We start from the raw sequence: 27,052 nt of genomic DNA on the forward strand, positions 1-27,052 counted from the left end.
GTTGTAGCCTTATTAAATAAAAAGAAACTCTAAGCTCAGGTGAAATATATTTTATCACCTGCTAGGACCGCGGGGCAGACATGCTAATTGGCTCACAGAGGATTGCCTCAACGTTGCAGTGTTACGATATTGGAAGTTACACCGCTGCAATGTCAAAAGAGTAGCGAAGGTGTTACAAAAAAAATAGCCCAGTCTAAACGACCTGTGTTAAATGATACCATTGTTTATTTATTGATTATTTTACCTGACCTGTCAGTTGGATCCATGATCGTTTCCCAGATTTTGTTTGATGATAAAACCATTCAAAAGTGTTAGTTTAAGTATAGAAAGAGGAAATACTCACTGCGATGTGAAAATATGATAACGAAAATAATGTATTTTATTTTCGTAAACCACGTGATCCGACACGGAAGTGACGGGGTGCTCAAAAGAGTTAAGCAAAGCATCTGGGAGCAAAACACCAGCTAGCTAAATTTCATTTTACAGCAGAGGACCAGAGGAGGGGACTAACGGACGGTGAAAACTGTAACCAGTAAGTTACCGTGGGTTATTATGAAAATATGAAGGTTTGTGGGTGATGTATATTGTTGGGACAGGCGGTACTGCGGGACACAGCTGTTTGGCTGCCTGCCTTCTGAGCTATGCGGCCTGTTGACAAGCTGTCCCCATCTGTCTGCTGTCCGGGGACAGTCCGGCGGTTTTGTGCGGTCAGACAGGTGATTAGCGGGTCAGTCTGCACACCGGAGCCTACCTGCAGCCGCGAACACGCTTTGCTAACTGCAGGTGGTGCAGTTTTATGAAGCTTTTGGGCTAAGCTAGCTGAAGATAACAAAGCCTCGCTACGTTCACCTTTCAAAATTCTTCCACTTAAAGGTTGCCATCTTTATTTTTGCAGGCAACGTCACCTTTAAGAAAATGCACGGAGACCTTGGTGTTAGGACCTAGAGAAATGATCTCACAGGCGAACCAGAAAGCAATAATTTGTTCGATTTATAAAAACTAAAAAGGAATGAAAATCATTTAGAGCATTTACACTGTTCCTGTCCGCTTTGTGTTTTGGTGTCATGACGACATACATGAGAAGTGACTATAAATATGAACTCACTGTGTAATTTATGTTTAAACTACACAAAATGTATATGTATGTATGTGAATATAAGTGAGTGTGTGTGTGCGCGTCTGTAATGTTTAAAATAAAAATGTGAAGTTGACAAATAAATACACGCACATGCATTCGTCTAATGTAATCTGTTGTTACGAAAAGGTCACATTCTTTGCATCACCTCGTTTATTCATTTCACCTGCATGCACAGTTCAGACAGCTACATGCCTCATACTTTTACAGCCGGTGTGCGTGATGCAAAGAGAAAGATGGTTTCATTTAATTTAAAAATGTTGTTTTCTGTGTCCTCTGTTATTTTCAGACCGCAAACTAAAATTAGTATTTTTGCTGTATTCTTAACCGCACAAATGGCTTAATGGCTTCTATTCACTTTGCGTGCATGTTGTCACGTCAATAATTTCACCGTTATAGAAGTAGTTCATTCATTGGTAAAGGTTTCCCTTGAATGAGCACGTTTAAAAAAAGTGATGTAATGGGATTTGAAGCACAGCTAGAGGGCAGCACAGAAATAAAATGCAACTGAGGACAAATATTTCTTTTAACAAGTGAATATCATGAAGAGCAGAAGCCGGTGTTTCTGCTGGAAATGGAATTAATATGTTTAACTGGAAAGCAAATTTAAAATATGATTATAGGAAAGCAATTCATAGGGTAGATGTCAATTGGTAAATAAAGTTGTGTGATATTGGGAAAAATGCTCTTCTTTGATGTATATTGTGATATGGAGAAAAAAACACTTTAAATTTCACATTGATACTTGAATAACTAACTGAAAAGACTTACTCGTTCTCGAATGATTGGAGTTTGTTTTTAGGGGAGTATATCTGCATGAAAAATAGTATTTAAAAAGCTGAAATTTTTTTGTGGCACCTTCCTCACACTGGCAACACATCTATAGACAAAATATTCTTATACAGCTAATGCTGCATTTGTTTTTGCAACTGAATCATCCTTTTCAGTGCTTCTCTCCTCAGCAAGGCACTGCACCTTGTAAATAAAGTGAATTTTTAAAGGCTTTGTTCCAGTAAACCTAAAATACGAGTATGTTATGTTATGTTATGTTAGACAAGCTTCTCTTATAGATTAGTCATGAGAAATGAGAAAATGCAGGTTTTTGTTGTGTGTTAAACAGCACAAAAACTTGTAGCATAATGTGTTGGGCTTAATTTGCATTACTTATCATTGTGTGATGTGGCTTTTAGGCACACACACATCACAGTGCTGGTGCTGAAATGATATACTGTGGTCAGATTATAATGAAAGACTTAGAAGTTTATGGAATGAAAATTCTAGGCAACAGCTTATTTCTACTGTAGTGTTGCTGCTGTGATGCGGCTTCATGACACCTTGTTTGATGTGATGTTATTTAATAACCAGCCCCAAATAAGTGTTGTCATTTCAGTTTATGAGTATGTGTGAACAGAGCGTTAAAGATAAAGAACCAAATGTGATGTGACCCAGCAAGGTCATTACATGTGAGCCACTGGCAGCCCTCCGTGAGAAGAACAATTATATCTCCACTGCAGCCTCTGTGTTGCTTTTATCTGTTCATGTCGATGTTAAGTGCTGCCATAATACATAGTTTGAGCTCAGTTTTTTTTGGGGCATAAGTGGAGATGTAATCTATCCTGTTCCACCTGGGAGAACTACAGTGACAGAGGCCTATTAATAGGGCTGGAGTTGGGAAAGCATGAAGCTTCTGTCTAAAAAGGGCAAACAAACCAGCTTATAATAAGTTATACTGTTATGTTTTTTAAAGTTTTTTTTCTAGTCAACAGCCTCTTTTGGACCAGGTGTTTATAAATATTACGATCTCTAGCAATCAATCAGAAACATTTCAGCGTTTTTTGGTCAGTCCCAAATGTAAAGATAACCCATAGAAGAGCAGTGAGAGGGAGAGGGCTGCAACCAACAATTACTCCTTTGTTCATTCATCTGTTGATTAAAAATGTCAGGAAATTTTAAAAAAATCAATAGTTAATTGGTAAAAGCTCAATATGACGTCCTTAAATGTCTTGTTTTGTCCACAACCCAAATATATTCAGCTCACTGTCATATAAGAGTACAAAACCCAGAAAATACCAACATTTAAGAAGATGGAAGCTGAGGGTTTTGTCTTGTCAATTGTCAAACTGATGAATTGATTAATAAAATGGTTTAAAATTAATCATACAGAGCTAAATTCTTCACTGATTAATTGTTGCGGCTCTGCTGGTGGAGTTCTGGTAGCACAAGAATCTGTGTTTGTTCACACAGATGACTTTTGCATCAAATGTGAAATATTCCCACTTTGTTATATCGGATCATTTACTTTGCTGCACCAACGTCAGTTCATGTTTCCTTTGACTCTTTTGTTGCAGCATCTGTGAGAAGGCGAACACAATGAATCCAGTCTACAGCCCTGCACCAACAGGGGTCCCCTTCACCAACACTAAGGGTATAGGCTATCCAGGTAACTTCATGTGTTGACTTTTAGTGGTTTAAACAAATATCCTAAATGCAAAGAAGTAGCCCAAAATCAAGAAAAATATTGATTTCTTTTTTTCTGTTTTTGCTCACGGTAGCTGGATTCCCTGTCGGCTATGCAGCAGCTGCTCCAGCATACACTCCCAATGTCTACGCAGGAGCAAACCCAGCCTTCCCCAGTGGTAAGAACAGAGCGATACTAAAACTCTTCTGGAGTTTGTATGAAGATAAATGAGATCACTTCCTTTCCAATGCTTCACATGTCTTTGCGCTCGATTAGAATTGTAGAACTGTAAGTATATCATAGTAAAGGATGACAGAATCAACTTTATTAAGTGCCACTGAGAAACTGAGTAATTGCAGTTCTTCTCAGTTGCTTTGGTACATTTCTCGAATCCTCCTCGACATTTGCAAACCAGTAAGTCCATTTTTCAAAACACCACGGATTACCTGCAAAAGCCAGTGTCTTGCTCAGAATCCTTAGTTCATTTCTCAGAAGTAAATATCTGTGTCAGTGAACATGTCATTGCTGTCAGAATGACAAGTCCTTGTGTCATTGTGTGTGGATAAGACAGTCAGATTGCTTAGTCATGTTGTCATTATAACAGTGTACTCTGGAGGGATGTTCTGATGGAAACTATGGCTAAAGTTTGGATGACAATTATTGTTTGATTTATGCCATTGTAGATTAGATTTCACGGATCGGATATCTGATGGTTGGACAAAAATAAATGAATATTCTGACATGTCATAGCCTAACAATTACTGAGGGGGAAAAAAACCCACTAATCATTAAATAGGAGGTCTTAGTTTGATACACGGTAACCTCAATTGGAATATCTGTTATCAGACTAAAATGATGTGTATGCACATTTACCTTCATTAGAGAAAGTCAAGATTCACCAGGGAGCAATTTACCAGTTCAGGGCAGATTTAGAAAAGAAAGTTTGATGGAAATGTATAGAAATATCTTTGACATATTATGACAACTTGTTCAACCATTTTGCATGTAACTAATGCCTAACTGTTGTGGGGGTGAGACTATTCAACAGAGACCCATTCTAATACATTTTGATCAACATGACATAAACAATAGATAATGTAGGAAACGGCAGAGAATTGTGCAGAATCATTTGCATGGATGAACCAAAGCATTTGCAGCTTCTTCAAAGAAATGTAAACTGCTTTTTTTGATGTGAACAAGTGACACAACGATGTGAAGATTGAAGAAATAGTTTTGAGAATTTCACTTCTGATCTGAGAAATGAACCAAAGTGACTGAGAAAAAACAGTAAAAATGTCCCAAAAATTCTGCGTACTTCTATGTATTGTGCGTCTGTTTGAGACTATGAAAACAGCATTAACATGAGGTGTGTTCCTCTCGCTCCAGGCTACGCTCCAGGAACTCCTTTCAAAATGTCCTGCTCTCCCAACACAGGGACTGTCCCACCCTACTCCTCCTCACCAAACCCCTACCCTGCTGCTGTTTATCCTGTCAGGAGCACCTATGCCCAACAGAACCCCTATGCACAGGTCAGTGCGTTTGAGTGATGGTATTAAAAAGCTCTCTGGTTTGAATTGTACAGTTTGTCTTTTGTAATTCTGTAATATTTGTTTCTCTTTATCCTGTTCTCTTTCACTTCGGTAATGTATTTATGGTTTCGAGCTGTCACAAATGATCCCGTTTGTCTGTGATCCAGGCACTAATACCGTCACAACAACAAGGCCCTTATTACACACAGCCACTGTATGCTGCGCCGCCTCATGTTATCCATCACACGACGGTGGTCCAGCCCAATGGGATGCCTGCAGCGATGTATGCCCCGCCCATCCCCCCTCCCCGCCCCAACGGCGTCGCCATGGGGATGGTAGCCGGCACCACCATGGCCATGTCAGCTGGTGAGCCGCAGCGATTCGTCACTTCACTGTGTTGAATACCCATGCACGGTTTCATATCTACGATGTCCACTCTGCTTCTTAGGAACTTTGTTGACAACTCCATCACCAGCGCCTGTTGCCCCCCACCAAGTCACGATGCCCACATATCGGCCTCCTGGGACACCCAGCTACAGCTACGTGCCCCCGCAGTGGTGAAGAGAGGGAAGCGTGAGTACGATACACGGAGACGCTTAAAATGGACTAAAAATACACGCAGGTTTGAGGTTTATATTTATGCTTTTTCTTCTCTCTGCAGGTTAGAAGATGGTAGATATGCATTCACACTCTACTCCAGTGTTTTTTGCTCTTGGTGAGGACCTGCCCTGGTGGTGTCCGCAACCAGTTACTCTTCTTCCAGCATAATGTGAATCTAAAACCCAACTACATAGAAAGAGGCCCATTTGTATAGGGAGGGGATGAATGAAAGGCCCATCCCCATGACCCCTCCTAATATGGAATAAGGCTGCATTCCATGCCACACCCCCAGCGCCAGCACCTCTTCAACCTGCTGCATATCTCACATCAAACTGCAGAGCCTCCATGCAAACTTTTTGTGGACTGTCATGCAGGTTTTTATAGCTTAAGCCCTTAAAGTGGTGAAAAGGGAGTTTGGAATAGTTACATTTCTTTGTTTGTTCAGTTTTGTTTTTTCATTTGGGGGATACATATGATGTTGAATGCATGTGTATATATAGATATATGAAGTAATGCTAGCTCAATCTACCTGCTGTGACAGATGCAAATTCAACAAAAAGGCACACATCCAAAGGAACTAAAAAAAAAAAAACAAACAAAAAAAACAAGTAATAATCTGCAATGCTGAATCACCAGTGACCATGTCTTAAATGTGAAAGAAGAAAAGACAAGAAACGTTTGTTCATGCAAAAACATGCCTGCGTAGTCGAGCGCAGACCAAACTGTACTATTTTCACTGCTTTGTGTTTAGGTAAGTGACGCTAGGTTTTTATGGTTTCTTTCAGTGATGCAGTGTTTGCATTATCTCTTACCATTTTTGTATTTTACGATAAAGATGGGACTTTTGAGTTCGTGCCTCTGACTGACGGCCATTCCAACACTTAGTCACTCTGTTTTGCTCTTCCTGCCTTGTTAAGCATTTTAGAAAAAGTCTGAAGCAGCTCCAGCTTGGGTGATGTTGATGTTAAAAACTATCCAGTAATTTTAGCCAGAAGTGTTCTTGGTGGGAAGCGAGTAAAGGAAGTTGTTGGAAATCATTTGCACCCATTTAAAGAGAGTGAATGAGGAACGGTGTCATGTGTGAGTTTATGGCCGCGTATGAACGTGGATTAAAATACAAACCATTCAAAATGGTGGCATACAGTGCAACATGCTTAGAATTTTAGGCCTACAGGTCACTATAACCAATTTGTTCTTAGGTAGGTCTGAAGCACTACATCAGTAAATCACTGCTAGCTGTGGACATGATAGGAAAACACGATATTGTTAAACTCCATTTGTGAATAGCACTACTGAACGAAGGCACTAATTCAAAACAGTTTGTGACGATATTGGACCTTTTGACATTGCTCGCTGTTTTACCTCAAGGTTCCAGGCTAATCCACCAATGTCACTGTTTCAGACATGCTTTTCTATGTTGCCTCAGTCACCTCAGTTAAATGATCTGTTTTGTAAATGTTATTTTTGTGATTTTGGTTCCTGTTTTGTATTCTAAAGAAAGACCAAAAATAAAAACAAATATAAGAATAATCAGTGCATTCTGTCCTGTGCTATTGGATATTTTGCTGCATTAGTATACACTCTGTGTTTACACAGAAGCAAAGTGGTAACCCTTTGGTAACATTAATAATAAATACTGCTGGAATAGGATATTTCAGATTTGTACCTATATGATCCATCAGATACAGTTGTGCTTGATTAAAATGATCACTTTTAACTTATAATAGACTATGTGGCAGGCAGACATTGATGATCTACTTAAAAAATTAAAATATGAAGGATTTAAAATCTCCAATATTTACTATGCAACTGCTCAATTTTAAAATGTCTTTTCCATTTTTCCTGTATCTCTTTTTCAGTCTATGCTCTGTTTATTAGCTTGTATAATTTATCTGGTAGTAAACAAACTTCATTTCTAGCATTACGTAAACTGACATAACTATCTGGGTTTATGTTTTATGCATTTGTGATTACTTTTTGTTGTAGTATCTGTATTTTCCCCAGCTGTATTAAAGCTATTATTATAGTAGTAATATTGTTTTTTGCTGTATTATTATTAGTATTTTTTTAAACAATAGTATTGTTATTTTCTAGTAGCAATAGTAAAATTATTATTTTTAGGGAGTAGTACAGAGCTGATCAAGGCTCTTGACTACAAAATTCTTCACTGTAATTTTTCAGCCAATCTTTGCTGACAACAGAATAACATTACAAAGCCGACAGCAGTACAGGGAGTACTGGGAAAGAATAAAACAGGTAATGTCCCCATTGTTCATACTGTACATTTAAAACAATGGCACCTTCCATGAGAGAAACAGCATTAATAGTACAATTCTACCTAATATTTTTGAATACTATGATTTAGACCCTTTATGAAACTCAACAAGCTCAGTCTTACTATGAGCAAGCACATTACAGTGGAGGGGCAGAATTCCCTTATAATAGATTGAGACCTCCAGAAGAACCAGGCTAAGGGAGGGTGGTCATCTGTGTCAAGTGACTGGGGCGAGAGAGAAGTAAGACAGGAAAACAGGCAACAAACAAAGAGAACATAACCACTGGGCAGGTAGGTGGGACCAGATCAGACATGTGCAGCAAGAATCACAGAAAATTCAAATATGAACAGTTTGTTTTCTTTATGTCTCTTATATTGAATGTCATTTCATTCAGCATTAAATGAATCCATGAATAATACAAAAATATATATAAAGATAGATAGATAGATACTTTTATTAATCCCAAGGGAAATTCAAGAAAATAGACATTAAACTAGATTTTTTTCATCAATACCAACACCAGCGGCCAGCAGGGACAATCCTACTACTAATAATGATGATATATTTTATTTGAAGGCACCTTTCTTGGCACCCAAGGACACCGTACAAACAAACAACACACAATGCAGTCCTGATTAGGCAGAGACTGGGTCACTGTGCACTAACAATGGTTTCCAGCATCATGATGATCCTGTATCTGTGAAGAGGCAGGAACTGTAAATTGTGCTCCAGTAGAAACTATCTCAGCAAGGGAAGTAAGCAAAGCAGTTTAAAACCTGAGTAACAGATCACTGAAGTGAAAACTGAACGTGGACTCTTAGAAATCAACCAAACCTGAATTTAGGTGTATCACTGTACTGGACTGTATACAGGGATCTATCTGCGTCAGTGAAATTCTACAGATGAACTGTGGAGGGCAGCAAAACGCCTTCGCTGTGTCTGGTCTGCCGGAAATCTTAGGAACAAAAACAAGGAACAGCAGAAGAAGACTACTTCCCAGCATGCAACGCGGCCCGCGAATTTGGATTTTCGTATACTTCCATGTTAGCCTAGCTGTTTGTCTCTCTGTATTTACTTGGACGCTTTGGTGTGAGTCTGAATTAGTTTGTTGATATTCTTGCTGTGAATTCGTGTCATTTATGTAGCCGTATTTCGCGTTTAATGCTTCATTTTGTTTACAGTCGTCAAGATGGTGAATGTGAATATATACAAACAGTTGTAACAACTGCTGAAAACCGAGCATAAACGCCCTTAAAGCCTCATTTTATAGCAAACACACAACACAGCCTTGAGTGCTTTGTGTTGTATATTGTAATATATAGTGAGAGTTGAAGAGTTGCTAGTTAGTTGTTATACACGGAACTGGAGCTGTTAGTAGTCAACCAAAGCTAAACTTAGAAATTTAGCATTTAATGCACAGTTTGGCAAATCTAAACTAGCGTTCTGTAGGCTATCATTACATCTCAGTGTAAGTGTCAGTCCATGTAATTTCAGCTAACAAAGTTGATTCACTGACTCAGAATGTACTTATTTGTTATTTTCATTAAGTTGTGTAATATATATATATATATATTTAAAACTATACGTGTGTTCAGACCTGGTAATGTTTGCATTTTCACGCTAAAAAGACGTCCTACCTGGAAAGCCATTATAGTGGTTCAGTAAACATGAAGTTTAAGCCAAACTTAATGAAATGTTTACCAAAGGTGGTATTAGTCATTGGAAATATGGATACATCCATATATACACACTTCCAGGAACCTTATGGGACCCCAGTACCACCTTCATTGTGAAACTTCGTACTTTCTTTTTCAATTTCAAGGGCCAATAATTCATAATATTGCATCTGCTTTTACAGAGCTTAGTGTTTGGCCCTAATGAACATACTTATGAAGACAGAACAAAATCTGAGACTGTACAGCAACATATTTGCTGATTTCTGTCTAAATTAACACCCATAAGGGATAAATATTTCTTCTTTCAGAAATGACTAAAGACCCAGCTCTTCACCGAACACCTTTGCACTTGACAGATTGCAAAATGAATAAATACATAGATAAAATAAATTTCTGACCTACCGCACGGCCTGTAAGCACTAGGATCCTATCACCGTTGAACATATTTTGTGGGTCTTATCCAGGTTGTTTTCTCCTAACTAGATCCTTGCTTGTGTTGTATCTACTCTCAGATGTATGTTCACTTTGGATAGAAGCGTCTGCTAAATGAAATTGGAGAATTGCAGATCAAAAAGTTGTTAATGTAATGACATATAGTGTCGTGCTCATGGTGTCGATGGCAGCTTAGATTTAGTAGCTCGGTGGTAATGAGGGTACAAAATCCATTAAATGCAAAGTAGAAAAATACTTAACACAATTTCTGTTATGAATTAGCTGACAGAGAGTTTCCTGTGGAGAGTTTCATATGTGAATGGGGGATGAGCAGCCCGGGACAGAGCAGCGGGACAACCAAACCAGCTGATCTGTTTGAAGACTTATGGAGGCAGCTGGGAGACTGCCACCAAAATGCACTTCAAGGTAATGGACACATAGCTGACCTCAGACAAGAAGGCAGAAATGAGATGAGTGTTTATTTATTTACTGTATGAGTGTGTCTTGTTATGTTTATGCTTGTTAAGTACATTTTACAGAAATCAGATACGAAATAAAAGGTTTTCTATTGTTTCACACATTAACATTGCATTTGGGGCTGTTTACAGAATTGGAGGCAAAAGTGAGCAAGCTGAAGAAAGATCGCTGTCTGTGAGTATTTTATGCTACACTCTTTTTCATTAATAATTTATTTGTGAATGGTAACCTTATGTGTCAGTGTTTGTTTTTTACAGAGATGCTCAGAGGCTGGAGGTGTTTTACAATCGCAACCAGCAGCTCAAGGAGCAAAACAAAACCCTGCAGGATGCCATCACTCTCCTGGAGGACAAGTAACTTCCTGAGGGTCTATGTACTTATCTGCCGTTTGTCGCAATGCTTTATGTCTCATTTGGGTTTTAATCCAAATCAGTAGCACGGATGATCCTCACTTAACTCTCCTTCTACCTTATAAACTAAGAAAAAGACAGGTATTCGGCACTGTACCACTCAGGACTGCTATTGTTGTCACAGGGATTCTAATAAGAGCATTAGGAATCCAAAGCTGTAAGATTTAAAATGAAAAAGGCGAATGAGGGTTGTATCAGAAGGTTTTGATGAAAGCTAATTAAGCCTAAAGCTGAACAGACTTTACAGTGTTGGCATGCTAAGTTGAAATGATTTGAAACATTACCACAAGCAGCTGTTTACTGTTTCCAGGCTTCGGACAGGAGAGTGTGATCGATGCGTCGTGTTAGAGGAGAACTTCAAGACCCATCAACATCAAAATTTGCAACTTATTGCCAAATTAAGTGAGTTTATTCATTCTTCTTATTATTATTTTTGTCACAGAGTGCTTAACCAGAGCTCTGCACCCTCCTTGATGTAATTAAAAGCACAGAAAAACCTGTAAAACAAGTGCATTTATTTTTTACTTAAATGTGTAGTCCACATGCTTGAAGTACTAGTAAAAGAGAATGTCAAAAATGTTTTTGCAATTTTCATCACTGTAGTTTGTCTGACATGACATACACTGTGATACACAGGAACAACTAGAAAACAGTTAGGGTAGTTTGATATCTGATATGTCAGTATTTTTCATACCATCAACTTTTCAATCAGAGATTGAGGGGAGCATCAGATTTCTCCTTTAGTGAGATTACCATATTACTGTGTTATGTCTATTCCTGTTTCTAAGGCCTGACAGTGTCAGCTGCCTGTCAGTGTTTATTTTGGATCAGTCATTTGAGAGACAGAACAGGGTTTTTAGGGAAAATGTTAGAGAATCTGAATGTAAATTAAAGAATTCTATACTCTTTAAATAATGACATAGAAGCTCCACATATCTCCTGACTTTAGCACATGGGGAACAGTTGTGGCCTGTGTGTCCCCTTTGAAAGAACTACTCTGTCATACATGCCCAGAGCAGTGGTAGTGCAAATTCTCCCACAACCAGTGTAGCACAAGATATGGCTTCTGACACTTTGAAGAGCGTAACGATAAGTGTGATTTGTGAGTGAAAGTCTGCTGTTGCTCATTTGTTCCTTAGAGAATGAAAAAAACAGTCTGGAGGATGAGAACAGAAAACTACACACCGAGCTGCAAAAGTTAAAGATGTCTCGGTAAGTTCTTAATGGTTTGTCACCATGCTTTCTTTGTAAAATTTGCAAATTAATTAAATACTTTGAACAATTAGTATTTTAAAGCCAGCTTTTGTTTTGTAAAAGCTGCCCAAGATGACTCCAATTACTGTAGGTCAGAAGACGCCACAGAGGTTTCACTTTAAGTTTTAATTATTTAAACCCTCCATACTTGAAACCTAACTAAGATGTACTCTATAGTTTACACTCTACAGGAGGACAGTGTTGTGGCTTCAGGTTTAGAACAAGTTATATCAGGAAAGTTTCAGTTCCCTTTTAAACATTGCAGATGTGTTTTTTAAATTTTTTAAAATCAGTTCGGAGCTCCACGAGGCCTCACCGCAGGAAGAGGAAGAGGGCATCATCCCAGACTCACCGATCCTGTCGAGCTCGCTGCCTGTGGTGAACAGACTGAAGAAACGGAAAAATATCAACAAAAACAAGCATGTCCGCTATGCAGAGATGCCTCTGCCAAAGTCTAACACTTCACTCTTCGACGGTGAGTCATCTACAGAGCAGGCTGCTGCTCCATCACCTGTCTGAAGAAACAGAGTGTTTTCATCTTTGCTCTTCTTTTTAAAGAGATAAATAAAGAGCCCACAAGAAACCCAGGGTGGGGTGAAGTGCTCGTACCCAACACTTGTGAAATGGACGCATCCCAGATTTCAGGTTTGACTTCATCCACTGTAGTCTTATAATGCCATTATTATTTAGAATTAGGAAATGTAAGAACCGGAAGGACTGTACTTTTAGTTTCTTAGACAACAGGAACTGAAAACTTTTTTTCACATATTCATTTTTTTTCATTAGCACCTGTGTTACTGGAAAATTCTAGAAGGGAAATGAGCAACATTTATCTATAAAAACACACCTATGATATCAGCTGAATTCACCCAGTTAGGCTGCACACAGAGAGAGAGGCGTTGCTGTAAATTCATACTATCACTTCAGATTAACTTCTTGTGTTGGGTGTAGCCACCTCCCTACTTAGTAGAGACTGTTCAATGAAAAGTGAAAAAGAGTGTATAAGCTGCCTATTAAACATCATCCACCCAGTGAAATTATTTCCCTATTTTACTGCTAATGAAGCATCATAGAGTGGTGGGACTGATGAACACTGAACATTTTTAGTTGCCTCTGTAGCAGCTTTAATTGTGAGAAGTGAAACTTGTCACTGAACATGTTTCCGTCCAGTTTCAGAAGAAGTGAATAATGATGGGGAAGAAGTGATTGCAGAAACCTGTGGTTTTGAACTTCTTGATAAGCGTCCTATGGTAAGTGGGAGAGGACCTAATTGCTAAAAATGTGAGTGTGCTGAATAACTAGATCTTATCTCTGAACTCACATTCACTGTTCCTTTTTTTCATATTCTCTCTTCTCAGAAAATGGAGACCTCTGCAAGACAACAAAGCAGCACAAAAACTCGCTGGAAGCATGAAGGCCGTTTAAAGTAAGCTCAGTTGAGATGTATTTATCTGCTGCCTAGTTGTACGTTTACAAATCCTACATGTTGTGGCTTTACAGGTGCTTATGTGACATTCAGAACCCCTGGATGTCACGACAAAATGTATCATGAGCGAAAAAGACAGTCAGTGTCATGACTAATCAACACAGATTCAGACTTCTGGAAGTTCAAATCTAACACCTCAAAAACACTGCCATCAGCTTGCAGGAGAGGGCTTTCTGTATTAGTTTTCTACCTCAGAATCTGTTTCCGTCTCGAACATGTGTGTAGGAAACATTATGTCTTGCAATTGAGCAGTGTAGAGAAGTTCACCCTTCCTTATTCTGTCTCTATCTGTAGACGCTGAGGGTATTGTAGGTGTTTTTTCGTAGTAATGTGTTTCTGTACTCTCATGCAACTGCTTCCTGATTAGTGTTTTTGACTGTTGCTCTTAATTCACGTAATCAATTTGTTTCCCTGCATAAAGGTCTCACTGCTCCTCCCATTCATCCACACTGATCCATAGTGCAGACAGCACCACAGAAAGATCCCCATCTCTGCTCCCAAGTGTCAAACGGTTTTCAGAAGACGGCTCCGTTTGGAAGGCGAAAAGAATAAAGCAGGAAAGTGACCATGAGGTGCAGGAGGGCAACAAACAAGGAACCCATGAAGGGTCAGACAAAGAGGAGGAAAGCAGACACCTGCAGCCTGAACTGCTCAACCAAGCGACCTCATCTGCAAGTAATCAAAGCGTCAAGAAGGAGCTTTTGGACATCAAGGTAAGAGATGTGTCCAAAAGCTTGTATAAATGTGTGTGTTTGGGGAAGCGGCTCTACTTTCATGTGCTACCCAAATCTAAGATGCTGGTTTCTATGTAACTAGACATTGATCCATCTTCTTTATCAAGTTCTTGTTTTGTTTTTTAAATTGTGATATTTATAGAGGTGAAATTTAACCTGTTAAGAAGTAAAGGCATGAGTATTTATAGCACAGAACAGATTAGTTTTAAAATATTTTGGATTATCTTTAACATTTTACAGGTCCAGTCAGCACAAGCAGAGACTTCCCGCCAGAAGTCCAACGTTTCTTTTGTAAGTCCTACTTTCAAGAAGCCCAACAGTAAGGTTAAAAAAGATGCAGATGGTGCGGGCCAGAAAGGAAGTCCTCTGCAGGATCTGAATGCTTCACACGGCCAGCCTGAAGGAAAACCTGGTGAGTTCTGTGCAACATTAATAATTCAAAGGGCTGCTTTTATGTCAGATTGCAGGTTGATGCTGTAAATCGTTCAGCGTTTCTTTATAATTATCAATCGACTTGAATGTGAAAGTAAATGTGAATCTGTGAAATTCTGCTTTCCAAGCTGAAAAGAAGCACACGGTGGAGAATATGTGGAGCCTTGACCCTGCCCTCGCTCTGTCCATGTATGACAGTGAGTGGAGAAGAGACGAGGTACAGTCACAGGACCTGTAATTCTGCTTCATTCACTGGATTCATGAGCTGTGTTTTAGCTGTTAAGACATTATGATACTGAATTGACATAGATTATGGTATTTTTATTAGACCTTTATTAAAGAATCCATATGATGCACATATATAGGCTCTTAATTTTATTTGTGGGGATTTCTAGATTGAGATCAGCATGTGTCATGATGTTTTCAGCTACTGCATTAAATTGTCTCAAAAGTGGGTTCATATATCTGGCTGTAACTGTACACTGAGTCTCTGAGTATGTGTTTGTGTTCTAGGAAATGGAAGAAGAGCAGCATCTGGCAGATACTGACTGCACTTGGGTCAGTCACAGCTTACTTCAGGGTCAAAGACATAATGTCATGGACAGAGAAGACAATGTGCCTGGTAAATACAACAAACTATTTTTTAAAAGAACCACATATTGCAATGTTTTGATTGAGATTATTAACACAACTTGATAGGTCCAATCTCCAGCAGGTTATAGCACTTGATGTATAATATTTCATCTCTCATTCTTTTTAAGGACTAGGCATGAAGGCAAATGACAGTTTGGATATGTTGTTTGAGACAACAGCGAATGGAGAGTACAAGTCCTTCACCAGTTCACGTGGAGGCCAGAGCCAGCCTTGTGACGAAGAGGAGGAGGAGGAGGAAGAAGAGGACGACGATGGTAAGCTTTGAGATTAAAAGAAACCGTCATTGGACTTTGTGTTTAACATTGGATGGCAGCTCTTAAATTCGTGCTCACCTCTAATCTTACTCTCCTTAACTAGAACAAGATCTTTGTGAAAACAGTGCACGTCAGAGTAAAGCACGGTAAGAAATAATCGCTGATTATTACTGTTTTGTATCCTTTAAACTCTGTTTCAAAGTTAACAGCGAGAGGAAAAAGGGCAGAGCATTCACTGCTTTGCATTCCTGCCTCATACACGTTGTCAGTTCCCCACAACCTAAATCTCGTCTCTCTGGATCAGACACCCGACATTTCCACACGTGGCAGTAATTCGTAAGAAAGATGAGAGAAGAAAGCTGAAGGGCACTACCTGCAAGGAATGTGAAATTGTGAGTATGCAGAGTACAAAGCGGAATAAAACAGATGTGGTTTTAACTCTTATTCTGCTGACATAAATGTGGTTTCCTACAGTATTACGCACATCTGCCAGAGGAGGAAAAACAGAAAAAACTGTCCGCCTGCTCCAGACATCGCTTTCTGTATATTCCTCCTTGTACTCCTGAAAACTTCTGGGAAGTTGGCTTCCCATCAACACAAACATGCATTGATAGAGGTATCTGAACAGTTTAACTAAACCTTTCTTTAAAGCAGGATGGTGTCACATTTTTACAGTGTTATTCCAAAAATGTTTGCAGTAGCACAACATCCTTTAACCCTTTAAGCTTCAGTCAATTCCAGCCGTTTTCAGTACAAAAAAATCGCTAATATTCTATTTTTAAATAAAAAAAATTACGAAAAATACAGGGAATATTGGACGGGCATCGCGAGGTGCATTTCCTTGAAAATGACCGATTCGAGGACATGTTTTGGATAAAATAGTTTACTGGCTTGTGTCATCTGCCTGTAAAAGGTTGGATTATGGCCGTTTTGTGGAATCTTTTTTTGTGTGTGTAATAACAAACCCGGAAATGTGAGTCGCGCTGTGTGCGTTGAAGCCGTGTACAGAGAACGGATGGATGAATATTTGTTTTTGTCGGACAAATGTATTTTTCTCACCCGCTGTGGTAATCGCATCTGAAAGTGGTTTATACCGGCGGATTCATGAGAATCTAAGCTTTCCATCGGTGTATAGTGTTTGTATAATCGTGTTTGCAGCCGTCGGACATTCTTGAAATTCCTATGCAAATTAGTAGGTGTACCGCCGGCGGTACACTGAAGCTTAGCCTGAACTGAATAGCAGAAGTCACTGTGGTCTCAAACACTGAGATGTTCTCTGTTAATAGGTTACATCAAGGAAGACAAGAATCCTGAGGCACGTCTGCGGAGAAGACAACCACTCACTGCTTTATTCTCTCCAAAGCAAAGCCAGCAGGACTAAAAAGATTCTCTGTTAGAAGACTGTTGAACTGACGCGTTTACTGAGAATCTGTGAGAAGAACAGGCTTTTTACTGTGTTCAAATTGTTCTGCTAGCACAGATGCTGTTTTAAAGTGACCTTAAGAATGTTCAGTGTTTCAGTGTAACGACTATTTGGCTGGTTTGTGTTTTTGTACGTAACATGTTTAAATAAATAAAAGATTAACCATATCCCTATGGAGTGCTGGAATTGCCATGTCTACATGATTGCAAGTGTCAATGAATTTTACTAAAAAAACAAGAAGAAATACCACATTCAGTACATAGAAACCCTTTGAGGATGAAAAGTGACGGCAATGAAAACAGAATTCATATATAAAGAGTTTTATTTGGTAAGCAGATAATCAGTGCAGATGAGAAATTATAAAAATAATGAAAATATAAAATCTGTTCTTCAAAAGCAATCTCTTTATGAAGTGCGAGTTGTGAACTCATCCTGAAAGCTACAGTTGAGAATCTCTCTGGGCGTAAACCAGCAGGGCCTCTCCAGCATGACTGACGACCACGCTGCGATCAACAAGCACAGATTTGTCACTTTTCTAACAGTCAGTCTGAATCACATTTTTAGTTCAATAATTGGCCACAAACAAGTTAAACAAAAAAACAGCACAGGTTGGACACAGCCCCATGGCGTACTTATTAAACTATTAAGGAGGAAAGTCAAACATTGAAATAATTCACCTTCATGTGTTTAGCAGTTAGAAAAATCTATGTAACAGCTAAAAACTGACGCTGAGAAACAACAAAAAATAGGAGACATTCATGACATGAAAAAATATTTTGTACACTTCATTGCTAAAATGAATATGAAAGATAACTGTGAAACAAAGGTATGAAAGCGTATTATTGGCACTCAAGAAAATGAAAAACTGTCCAGTTTCACATCAAAAAGATTCCTATCATAACATATTTTCACATTATTGTGACAGACAAACCTCAAATGTTACAACAAAGAGACAAATAACATACTTGTCTTATGTGAAATGCTTCAGATAATAATGTGGTAATTTACACTGTAATAACAGAACGTGTAATGTCTTGAGGAAAACTACACATTTACGTGATCTGACTAAGCTCATCTTCATGCTGAGACACAGTGAGATTCTGACTTTGTGTACAATAGATAATATTGTGATAAATCATGTATCCATGGAGCCTTCAGTGCCTGTTTGGCTAATTAGTGACAAATGATGCTACATCAGCTATTTCTGTACCGCTCTGCATTTTACAATCCTTTCATGTGTGTATCATCACAATAACATCCACTGTACTAAATAACAATGGAAGTTACCAATGTGAAACATTTCATGTAGTAACATTAAGTTATCATGTTATAACCTGAAATATTTCACATTATAACATGCTAATATATTGTTAGAACATGAAACCTGTAATTTTGAGGAGTCTGTATGTCATAATAACATAAAACTTATTGTTATTGAGTGAAAAACATCTTTTCACATCAAAATGTGGTACAAAGGCAATGAGAAACTCACCAAAAGAGAGACGGGGTGTTGATGTCCATGTGGAAAATAAACGGGGAGATTAACATCGCAGTGACCTGACAGCAAACATTATCACAGTAATGAAGTCACTTGATGTTTCACGTGGACAGGAGTGTTAAGTACACCACAAAATATGATGAAAAATGAAACGAGAAAGGTTACCTTGGACAAAAAAATCCAAACTCCAAAGTGCTCGAGGGACAGTCCACTTTTTAACTTGACTGTGGTCAACAGCAGCAAGAACCCCAACAAAGCACTGCAGGGTGAGAAACACAAGTTGACAGCAAGTGTTGCTAACAAGCTAAATTAAAAAGTCTAACATGAAAAAGGCCTGTCTCATCTGCTTTTATCTCACTATACAACCAAGTACAGTTAATAGAGGATCTGTAAGCCTCTGCATGATGTAACCTGTTTGAGATCCCATACAGTTAAACTGACGGTCTGGACTGCATAAATCACACCTAAAGTATGCTACATTTTGATGCTACATGCGCTGCTTCTCCCATTAATCAGGAAGACTGATGTTTTCACCTGGCACAGCATCCACCGTGAAATGTGTGCGACTGCAGGGAGGGAAACTCCAAGGCACCTGTGAGGTCACCTGTAGAGGAACAAAGATTTACAAATGATGCACAGATTACTGAGTAAAACAGCTGAGAAGCAAAATCTGCACAGGACTGATTGTACCTGTTGGGTGAGCAGCGATGGCCAGCAGCAGCACACTGTGAGGAAAAGCTGTAATTAGTTACCTACTGATAATACCTGAAACCGCACCAATGTACACCCCCTGTCAAAAGTTTTGAGACACTTTCTCATTCAAATAAATTCGAACCCGTCTCAAAACTTTTGACAAGGGGTGTACATTGGGAAAAAAAAATAACAATCCTGATGTACTAATTCTAATTATTTATTGGCCTCTGCATACTATGTGGAAGCACAGGCAATGTGTTTATGATCACATGATTGAAAAAAGTATATTCACTCATGTGAAGGTATGTTTTCAGTGCCTCTGTCTGTCTACGGGAAAGATTACACAGAAACTACCGGGCTGACTCATGCAACTCGTTAAGGATCCCGAACACAGGGAAAGATAAACCCATATTACATTTTGGAGCAGATTTATAACATATTCTTGCTAGACAGAGTCTCCTTCTACTTGAGGTCATTGTCAGCGAGGTCCAGAATTTCTGATTCGATATGAAGTTTTTGCTGTATTTAGGCTAACTCTGACTTGTTTCAATGAGAGGACAGTTTAAACTTTCCTACAATTAAAGAAATAAAGATTTAACAGCATTTAGTTGCCACTAGTTACTTAACGGACACTGATAAAGAGCACCTTCCAACAGAAAAATAGGATAACATTTATCTGATAAATTCAAATATTATGGTTAAGATCCTACAATATTATTTAAATCTCAAGTTTACCTGACTAATTTACATATTAAGGACCTGCAATATGATGTATAATGTAAATTTATCTAACTTAAATATTAAGGCTAAGACCCTTTAATATTCTATTTAAATTTACTGGACTATTTAAATGTAAATGTAATATCTTACATTATTAAGTATTATATATATTATAATTATATAATACTATTTTTTTTTGCTCCCATTTTTTATGAGATGAACTCAAAGATCTAAAACTTTTTCCACATACACAATATCACCATTTCTCTCAAATATTGTTCACAAATTTGTCTAAATCTGTGATAGTGAGCACTTCTCCTTTGCTGAGATAATCCATCCCACCTCACAGGTGTGCCATATCAAGATGCTGATTAGACACCAAGATTAGTGCACAGGTGTGCCATGGAAGCTGAAAACGTTCCAGTTCTTGCATGGCCAGCATACTCATCGGACATGTCACCCATTGAGCATGTTTAGGATGCTCTGAATCGGCGTATACGACAGTGTGGACCAGTTCCCGCCAATATCCAGCAACTTCGCACAGCCATTGAAGAGGAGTGGACCCCCCCCCAATCAAACAACACTGTACCTTTCAGAGTGGCCTTTTATTGTGGGCAGTCTAAGGCACACCTGTGCACTAATCATGGTGTCTAATCAGCATCTTGATATGGCACAGCTGTGAGGTGGGATGGATTATCTCAGCAAAGGAGAAGTGCTCACTATCACAGATTTAGACAGATTTGTGAACAATATTTGAGAGAAATGGTGATATTGTACATGTGGAAAAAGTTTTAGATCTTTGAGTTCATCTCATAAAAAATGGGAGCAAAAACAAAAGCGTTGCATTTATATTTTTGTTGAGAGTATATATATATATATATATATATATATATATATATATATATATATATAATACTAAGCCTAACCCTCTATAATATTATGGATTGTACAAAATTACCTTACTAATTTAAGACAACACTAAGATCCTACATTATTATATATGGTAGAAAATTATGACTCATTTAAATATTAAGGTTAAGACCCTACAATATTATATTTAATACAAATTCATGTGGCTCATCTAAATATTAAAGTTTTGACCCTGCAATATTTAATATCACACAAATGTACATGCCTAACTTTACATCATTTAAGTCACAGCAACACTTTGGTAAGACATGGAAGCAATCTGTAATTGTTAAGATGCAAATTAAATTTCCCAATAAGGTTTGAGAGTAAAATTTGGACCAATTCAGCGTCAGATCAAAACTCTTAGAATGATTTATTCTTACCTGAACAAGTAGTTAATGCACTGTTGCTCAAGATCACTAGAATAAAATCACAAAAGGAACATGTTCAGTGTGTGATGTTCAGAATAACAACTTTAGATTGAATTGCTGCATGTTGCTGCTCTGATCAGATGTGCTTAAACTTACCTCAGGTTACTGGACTTGTAGTGAACTTGAAACACCCTGTAAGCACCTGAAAATTAAATCACATTTTTACAACATTCATTTTCTTAAGGTATTTTTGGCAGTAAGGAACAATCTTATAAGTAAAAACAGACTCTGATGCCTCCTGCTTGATGCATATTCTGATCACTTACAGCTTAAGTACAACATCTGACTGATTTCTTTCAGGAATCTGTGGTTTCCCCAAAGCCTTGACGGTGCGGCATCTCTGCATAGTAAACTTACCAACACAGAGCAGATGGCAGACAGCCCACAGGTAACCACTGTAGTCAAACTGCAGAGGATAAAAACATGTACAGTAACTACACGTGTTGCACTGGAAGTAAGAAATTCACCATTTAATGATGATTACACATTGTTACCTGAGGGTCATAACGCGGAAGGTTGAGCGCTGAGAGCAGCATGAGGCAGACGCTGTAGGAGGGGAAGCACATTTAAATATGCAGCAGAGAGATTATTTACTCCACCAAGGAACACGGCGGAGTTATGTAACGATCTGCGTACGTTTGTCTGTCCGTCTGTCTCATAAACAGACGGACGGATTTGGATGGAATTTTCAGGGAAGGTCAGAAATGACACAAGGACCACCTGATTGGATTTTGGCAGTGATGCAGCTTATAGTCTGGATCCACAGATTTGTTAAATATTTCTGCATTATTGTGAGATAGCGTGCATCAGCTGCCTGCTAACGATCCACCACTGCGGACTTAGGAGGACTTATCCGTCAGAAATGATACAAGGAACAATTGATTAAACTGTGGTAGTGTTTCTGAGTCCCATCAATTCCCGCCACCCGCTACATATTTAGCTCACGTGATTCAGTATCTGTACATAACGTACACGTGCATAACACACACCTGTGCTCAGCGTAAGGTCATTTTGTTTGTGGGTACATCTATATTAAATGGACACATTCCATAGTGCTGTGATTTCTGATCATCAATAACTAATAAACAAATGCTGCATTTCTAAAAGTAAGAAAAATGCTGCATTTCTCACAATGTCATATGGGGGAATGAACAGCCTTGTGCTCTCTCGGTGCTTTTCTTGTTCATATTTGTGTTTGAATATGTGTTTGACAAGTTAGATTCATTGGGTAAAGTGAAATAAATGCATTCCCTCATGTCCACCTCATCTCCTGCAACCTTTGTGTACTTGCCATATAGAACTTGGTAATTGTACAGCTGTATCACATGGAAAAAATTCACATACCTGATGAATTTAGGCCATTGTGTCTTCTGCTGGACAGACAGAAGAAAGCACATTTTACTGAGTGGTAAAAGCTTGTATAAGATATAGTATGTGGCTTTTGGCTGTTCAAGGTCCCATATCTGCCTCCTTTACTTCCAGTGAAAAAGATGACAGGGCAGAGTGCTCTGCACATAATGGAACAGATTCACATAGAGCACTTACTTCTCTACGGACAGCCTTGACGATTATGTAACTAACAACATGAGAGGAATTCTGAAGAGTGAAGAAAAAAGGAATGTCCTGCACAAGAAGGAAAAACAACGTCATCAACACAGAACCAAAGTAAAATCAACAGACAAAACACAACACTAAGGCAGCACCAATGTACGATATTAATTGTGCCACTTACGATGCGTGATAAAGCCCTGGAACCAGCATATATGTTCCCCACAAACAGACAAGAGCCTGGAAGCCAGGACAGAGCTGCAGATCTGTCACACAGCATTGAAACACGTCAAAGAAATATCTAAATATGAGAGTTAAACATTTAATCCTCCAGGAAAAAGTCTACGAAAAGTACCTGGTGATGCGGCTCATTTCCACCCATCCCAGTTTCCCAGATAGGAGGAGGAGGACAGCCCCGATTAATGTCTGCCATCTGGAAACAAACATTTCTGTCATGTTAGTGAGCAATGCATACACCACCAGTCAACAGTCTGACACACCTTCTCAATCAACATTTTGTATTTATTGGTATTATTTTCTACATTGTACATTAATACTGAAGATGAACACTTTTTTGTTTACAACATAATTCCATATGTATTATTTAACAGTTGAGATGTCTTCAGTACTAATCTATAATGTAGAAAATATTCAAATAAAACCATTGAATGACTGGTAGTGTACAATATACAGCAAAAGTGAGTATACCCCTATGCACTAGCATTGACTGAACGCAACCAAAAATCACATTTCATTACTGACAGGAAAGTCTTATTTCTTCCTGGATTTCACATGTCCACTTTTAGTTTCGACAGACAATCCTCCTCAGCATGGAGAACACCAGTGCTGTACAAATTTCTGAAGAATAGCTATTGTTCTTTGCTGGAGGTGTTGTATTACTCAACCTTTAAAAAAATAAACTCTACCAGAGGTGTTCCGTTTGATTCAAGTCAAACAACATACTTGGCCAGATCACAGTTTCTTCTCCTTCCTCTTATTTGGAAACTGATTTTGTGCTTTCGATGGTTATCATGCTGTAAAATTCCTGTTCTGTAAAGCTTTTGCACACTGGAAGTCCCTTTGTCAGGCTGTATTTTGGTATATCCACAGGCATTTATAGCGCATCTATAAAAGTCCTCTTCACAATACCTTTGGCACTCATACAGGCCCATGTCATCACACTCCCACCTGTAGTCCTGGACCTAAGAAACAGATCTTGGTCTCATCTGATCAAAGAATTTGCTCCCAATATTCATCAGGTTTAATGTAATCTTGCAGTTTTGCAGAAAACAGCAAGCACAGGTTTTTCTGCATCATGTCATCTGACATTAAAGTGATATTGTACAGGAGCGTACTCTCTTCTGAGTAAACAGTGAGTTTATTTTTGGTCTGGCAGTTTGCATGTGGTCACTCATTAATAGCGTATATGTAAAAGGTCAGTTGTAGTAGATACAACTTTAATCAAGAGGCATATTCATTCTGTGGAAGAAGCTTCTTTTCAAACATTTTTATTTGATGTATTTGAGCTTTAAAATACACATTATATATTTTCAGCTACTCACCCTTGGAATAAGGTGGGATAGGTGAACTTTAGCACCGACAGAACAAACTACAAAAGAAGAAAAAAAAAACATATAAACCAGGCCATGAGCTCATCATATGCCACCAGTGTGATACTCATAACTTTTATCATTTATATAACAGGTGATGTTCCTTCACTGGAACCAAACCCCATTCAAATATCTATCAATTGCTATAGTTAATACCTCTCCACAAAATCCTTTAAGTGGTGAAACACAGCTGAATATACTATTTATTACTGATGGGATTCAGTCTTCCATTCGGCATACTCTGTATCTACTTTACAACTTGTTTGTTTACTTCTTGCAAGTATTTCTACTAATCTGTGTGGATTTTATTGCATAATGCTGCTTTATTGTGTCACATTTACGCCGGATTTGTAACAGCAATTACATTTCAGTGCTTGTTATTTGTGATGAAATGCGATTTTCCGCAGTTTTCAAGGGAAATAAGTCAAGTTCTGTACACAGGAGTTGTTATGGAGCCTTCCTGTGCTTAAGTCTGGGTGCTGGAGGTAGAAAATGACATAAAACAACACGAACCCAGCAGGCTGTTTGAACTAAACTTAGCTGCTAACGTCTCCTCTTTAAACTAGTGTTGCGTCTACTGCAGTCTCACCTTGTTCGTGAAATACGAGACAACGAAAACGAGGCTAAAAGCGAGTCCGTTGATGTGTCTCTTCCACTGCATGTTGAGCCGCAGACACACCGCAGCAGGGACATGATTCCCACCAAAAACTAACTCTACATTTCATACATGTAGCGTGTTTCAAACTAGAGAGGTTTTAAGATCGGAAACTTCCCTCAGTGTCCCCTGGTGACACGTCAAGACGTCCTCACACAGAGATCGTCTATAACGGACAGGATCGCTCACTGGATGGGCGTCACGCATGCGCCTTTGCTTATCTCTGTCAGACTTTCTGATCTGAAAACAAGTATGTCAGTGTGGTGTCTGAGTCATCTGCAGCTGGAAAGAGATATAAATACTTTTAAAAGCAAAAATACCATCTCTGTTCTCAAAATGGAAATTATCAATCTCTCCAGTATTTAGGTTTTGGAAAGCTGTTTTCACCCATTTCACTATTTTCATTTATTAGAAAAAACAACCACAAAATAAATTCTAAATCACAATTCATGATTGAAAGTCTAAAAAAAATACTGATTTGCAGAAGCTGCAAACTTTTTTTTTTTTGGTGGGTTAGGGTGAGATTGTTATGTTAATAATTACATCAATTTGAAATTGTGTGTAAATTAATCACAACTGTTTGCATTCATCCATTTAAAACTACTTTTCTTCAACTTCAGTTCAGGATTTCAAGTTTCCTCCTCCATTTTAAAATGCCTGTAAAATTTCCGACAGTTAAGACTGGCAATTCAAAATACTTTTGATTGTAGAGGATAGTTAATTTTCCTTAACTGAGTGTAGTTTCTTGGTTAAACATAATTTCTTCAGAATTTTTCAAAACTTAAACATACTAATAGTAACCTTTTTTCACATTCAGATATTTTAATGTATACTATGTTCAGATCAACACACAATAATAATAGGATTAGTAAGGTTATTACTCCACCAAGGAATGCGACGGAGTTACATGACGATCGGTGTATGTTTGTCTGTCTGTAATTCTGTCTGTGCGCAACATTAGTCAAAAACGAAATTACAAATTTGGATGAAATTTTCAGGGAAGGTCAGAAATGACACAAGGACCAAGTGATTAGCTTTTTGCAGTGATGCGTCTTACAGTCTGGATCCATGGATTTGTGAAAGATTTCTCTATCATTGCCAGATAGCGGCTTGGCGTCACTGTAACTATGACAACAAGTGAACACTACTTCAACTGCCTGCTGATGATCACATGATTGCGATCCGACTGCAAATCAACCACTGCAGACTTATCGGGACGTATCTGTTGGAAATCATACAATGACGAGCAGTCTTAGCCATACAGTCTATGGTCTTAGCGGAATACTGCAGCCTCTGAGTGCTTTTCTTGTTGTCTTCTATGTTCATTTTAGGATGAGTGAATTTTTGCTCATCTCAGGATAAACTTGAGAAACTGACCCTGATGTTGACTTCAAGTTATCTTCGATTGGGTTTAAGATTGGAATTGTCTTGCAAACTTGGGACACAGATTTTAAAAGATCTACCATCTTTACCAAACTTTCAGGGTCTAACGAAAATTGCTGCTGAGCTGCTTTATAGGGATTTTTTTCAGACACTGCAAACAAAAATCAAGACATATTAGCCTCTGCTGCCTGCATTGCTTTTGACTATTCTTCTTCTTTTACCTTTGACTACCTTAACTTTACAGAGATTCAACACTATAACTAAACGGCACTAAAATTGTGCAATGATTTCTCTCCAAAAATTGCTGCATTAACACAAAAAGAAAAGTTGATCAATATTATGTTACTTACGGTGAAAATTTTATTGCTATAATAA

The 27,052-nt window shown here is 38.4% G+C and overlaps 3 protein-coding genes across 5 annotated transcripts; 2 read left to right on the plus strand and 1 right to left on the minus strand.

Annotated features, from left to right (window-relative positions):
- Positions 1 to 379: 379 nt before the first annotated feature.
- fam168b (family with sequence similarity 168 member B) lies at positions 380 to 7,252 on the plus strand. The gene is made up of 7 exons (XM_022220569.2): positions 380 to 532; positions 3,484 to 3,575; positions 3,688 to 3,771; positions 4,980 to 5,122; positions 5,290 to 5,488; positions 5,571 to 5,695; positions 5,784 to 7,252. The coding sequence occupies exons 2-6, from the start codon at positions 3,506 to 3,508 to the stop codon at positions 5,681 to 5,683; spliced, it is 609 nt and encodes a 202-aa protein (XP_022076261.1). The 5' UTR covers positions 380 to 532; positions 3,484 to 3,505; the 3' UTR covers positions 5,684 to 5,695; positions 5,784 to 7,252.
- Positions 7,253 to 9,001: 1,749 nt separating this feature from the next.
- Positions 9,002 to 17,397, plus strand: rbbp8 (retinoblastoma binding protein 8). 2 transcript variants are annotated; one of them, XM_022220550.2, is made up of 19 exons: positions 9,002 to 9,087; positions 10,389 to 10,532; positions 10,715 to 10,757; positions 10,841 to 10,936; positions 11,304 to 11,395; positions 12,133 to 12,205; positions 12,541 to 12,722; positions 12,806 to 12,892; positions 13,418 to 13,497; positions 13,606 to 13,673; positions 14,155 to 14,446; positions 14,708 to 14,879; positions 15,028 to 15,116; positions 15,413 to 15,521; positions 15,661 to 15,807; positions 15,911 to 15,953; positions 16,112 to 16,199; positions 16,282 to 16,423; positions 17,094 to 17,397. In XM_022220550.2, the coding sequence occupies exons 2-19, from the start codon at positions 10,433 to 10,435 to the stop codon at positions 17,186 to 17,188; spliced, it is 1,998 nt and encodes a 665-aa protein (XP_022076242.2). In that variant the 5' UTR covers positions 9,002 to 9,087; positions 10,389 to 10,432; the 3' UTR covers positions 17,189 to 17,397. The 2 variants fall into 2 exon arrangements, with proteins under 2 accessions (XP_022076242.2, XP_051796689.1); XM_051940729.1 differs by lacking the exons at positions 9,002 to 9,087; positions 10,389 to 10,532 and having other exon boundaries at positions 10,740 to 10,757; positions 10,841 to 10,956.
- A 137-nt stretch (positions 17,398 to 17,534) lies between these two features.
- On the minus strand, positions 17,535 to 25,463 carry LOC110970270 (transmembrane protein 241). Of its 2 annotated transcripts, none has more exons than XM_022220539.2 (15): positions 25,229 to 25,463; positions 24,592 to 24,638; positions 23,385 to 23,462; positions 23,214 to 23,295; positions 23,027 to 23,104; positions 22,826 to 22,851; positions 21,976 to 22,027; positions 21,839 to 21,887; positions 21,578 to 21,623; positions 21,434 to 21,469; positions 19,419 to 19,453; positions 19,263 to 19,332; positions 18,894 to 18,987; positions 18,723 to 18,787; positions 17,535 to 17,733 (listed from the first exon to the last, which is right to left on the minus strand). In XM_022220539.2, exons 1-15 carry the CDS (start codon positions 25,298 to 25,300, stop codon positions 17,670 to 17,672), a joined length of 894 nt encoding a protein of 297 aa, XP_022076231.1. In that variant the 5' UTR covers positions 25,301 to 25,463; the 3' UTR covers positions 17,535 to 17,669. The 2 variants fall into 2 exon arrangements, with proteins under 2 accessions (XP_022076231.1, XP_022076223.1); XM_022220531.2 differs by having other exon boundaries at positions 22,826 to 22,854.
- Positions 25,464 to 27,052: the final 1,589 nt, after the last annotated feature.

Source organism: Acanthochromis polyacanthus, chromosome 20 (genome assembly GCF_021347895.1).
Source record: "Acanthochromis polyacanthus isolate Apoly-LR-REF ecotype Palm Island chromosome 20, KAUST_Apoly_ChrSc, whole genome shotgun sequence".
NCBI classification, from domain to species: Eukaryota; Metazoa; Chordata; class Actinopteri; family Pomacentridae; genus Acanthochromis; species Acanthochromis polyacanthus.

Excerpts from the sequence above, each read along its gene's own strand:
- LOC110970270 (XM_022220531.2), bottom strand. The coding sequence starts at position 25,300 with ATGCAGTGGAAGAGACACATCAACGGACTCGCTTTTAGCCTCGTTTTC. Across the intron at positions 23,105-23,213 it reads CCAGGGCTTTATCACGCATC|GACATTCCTTTTTTCTTCAC; the intron begins GTAAGTGGCACA and ends CTTCTTGTGCAG. Across the intron at positions 17,734-18,722 it reads AACACCCCGTCTCTCTTTTG|CGTGGTCGTCAGTCATGCTG; the intron begins GTGAGTTTCTCA and ends TGTTGATCGCAG.
- rbbp8 (XM_022220550.2), top strand. The coding sequence starts at position 10,433 with ATGAGCAGCCCGGGACAGAGCAGCGGGACAACCAAACCAGCTGATCTG. Across the intron at positions 10,937-11,303 it reads ATCACTCTCCTGGAGGACAA|GCTTCGGACAGGAGAGTGTG; the intron begins GTAACTTCCTGA and ends TACTGTTTCCAG. Across the intron at positions 15,522-15,660 it reads CAGAGAAGACAATGTGCCTG|GACTAGGCATGAAGGCAAAT; the intron begins GTAAATACAACA and ends ATTCTTTTTAAG.
- fam168b (XM_022220569.2), top strand. The coding sequence starts at position 3,506 with ATGAATCCAGTCTACAGCCCTGCACCAACAGGGGTCCCCTTCACCAAC. Across the intron at positions 3,772-4,979 it reads AAACCCAGCCTTCCCCAGTG|GCTACGCTCCAGGAACTCCT; the intron begins GTAAGAACAGAG and ends CTCTCGCTCCAG. Across the intron at positions 5,123-5,289 it reads AACAGAACCCCTATGCACAG|GCACTAATACCGTCACAACA; the intron begins GTCAGTGCGTTT and ends TCTGTGATCCAG.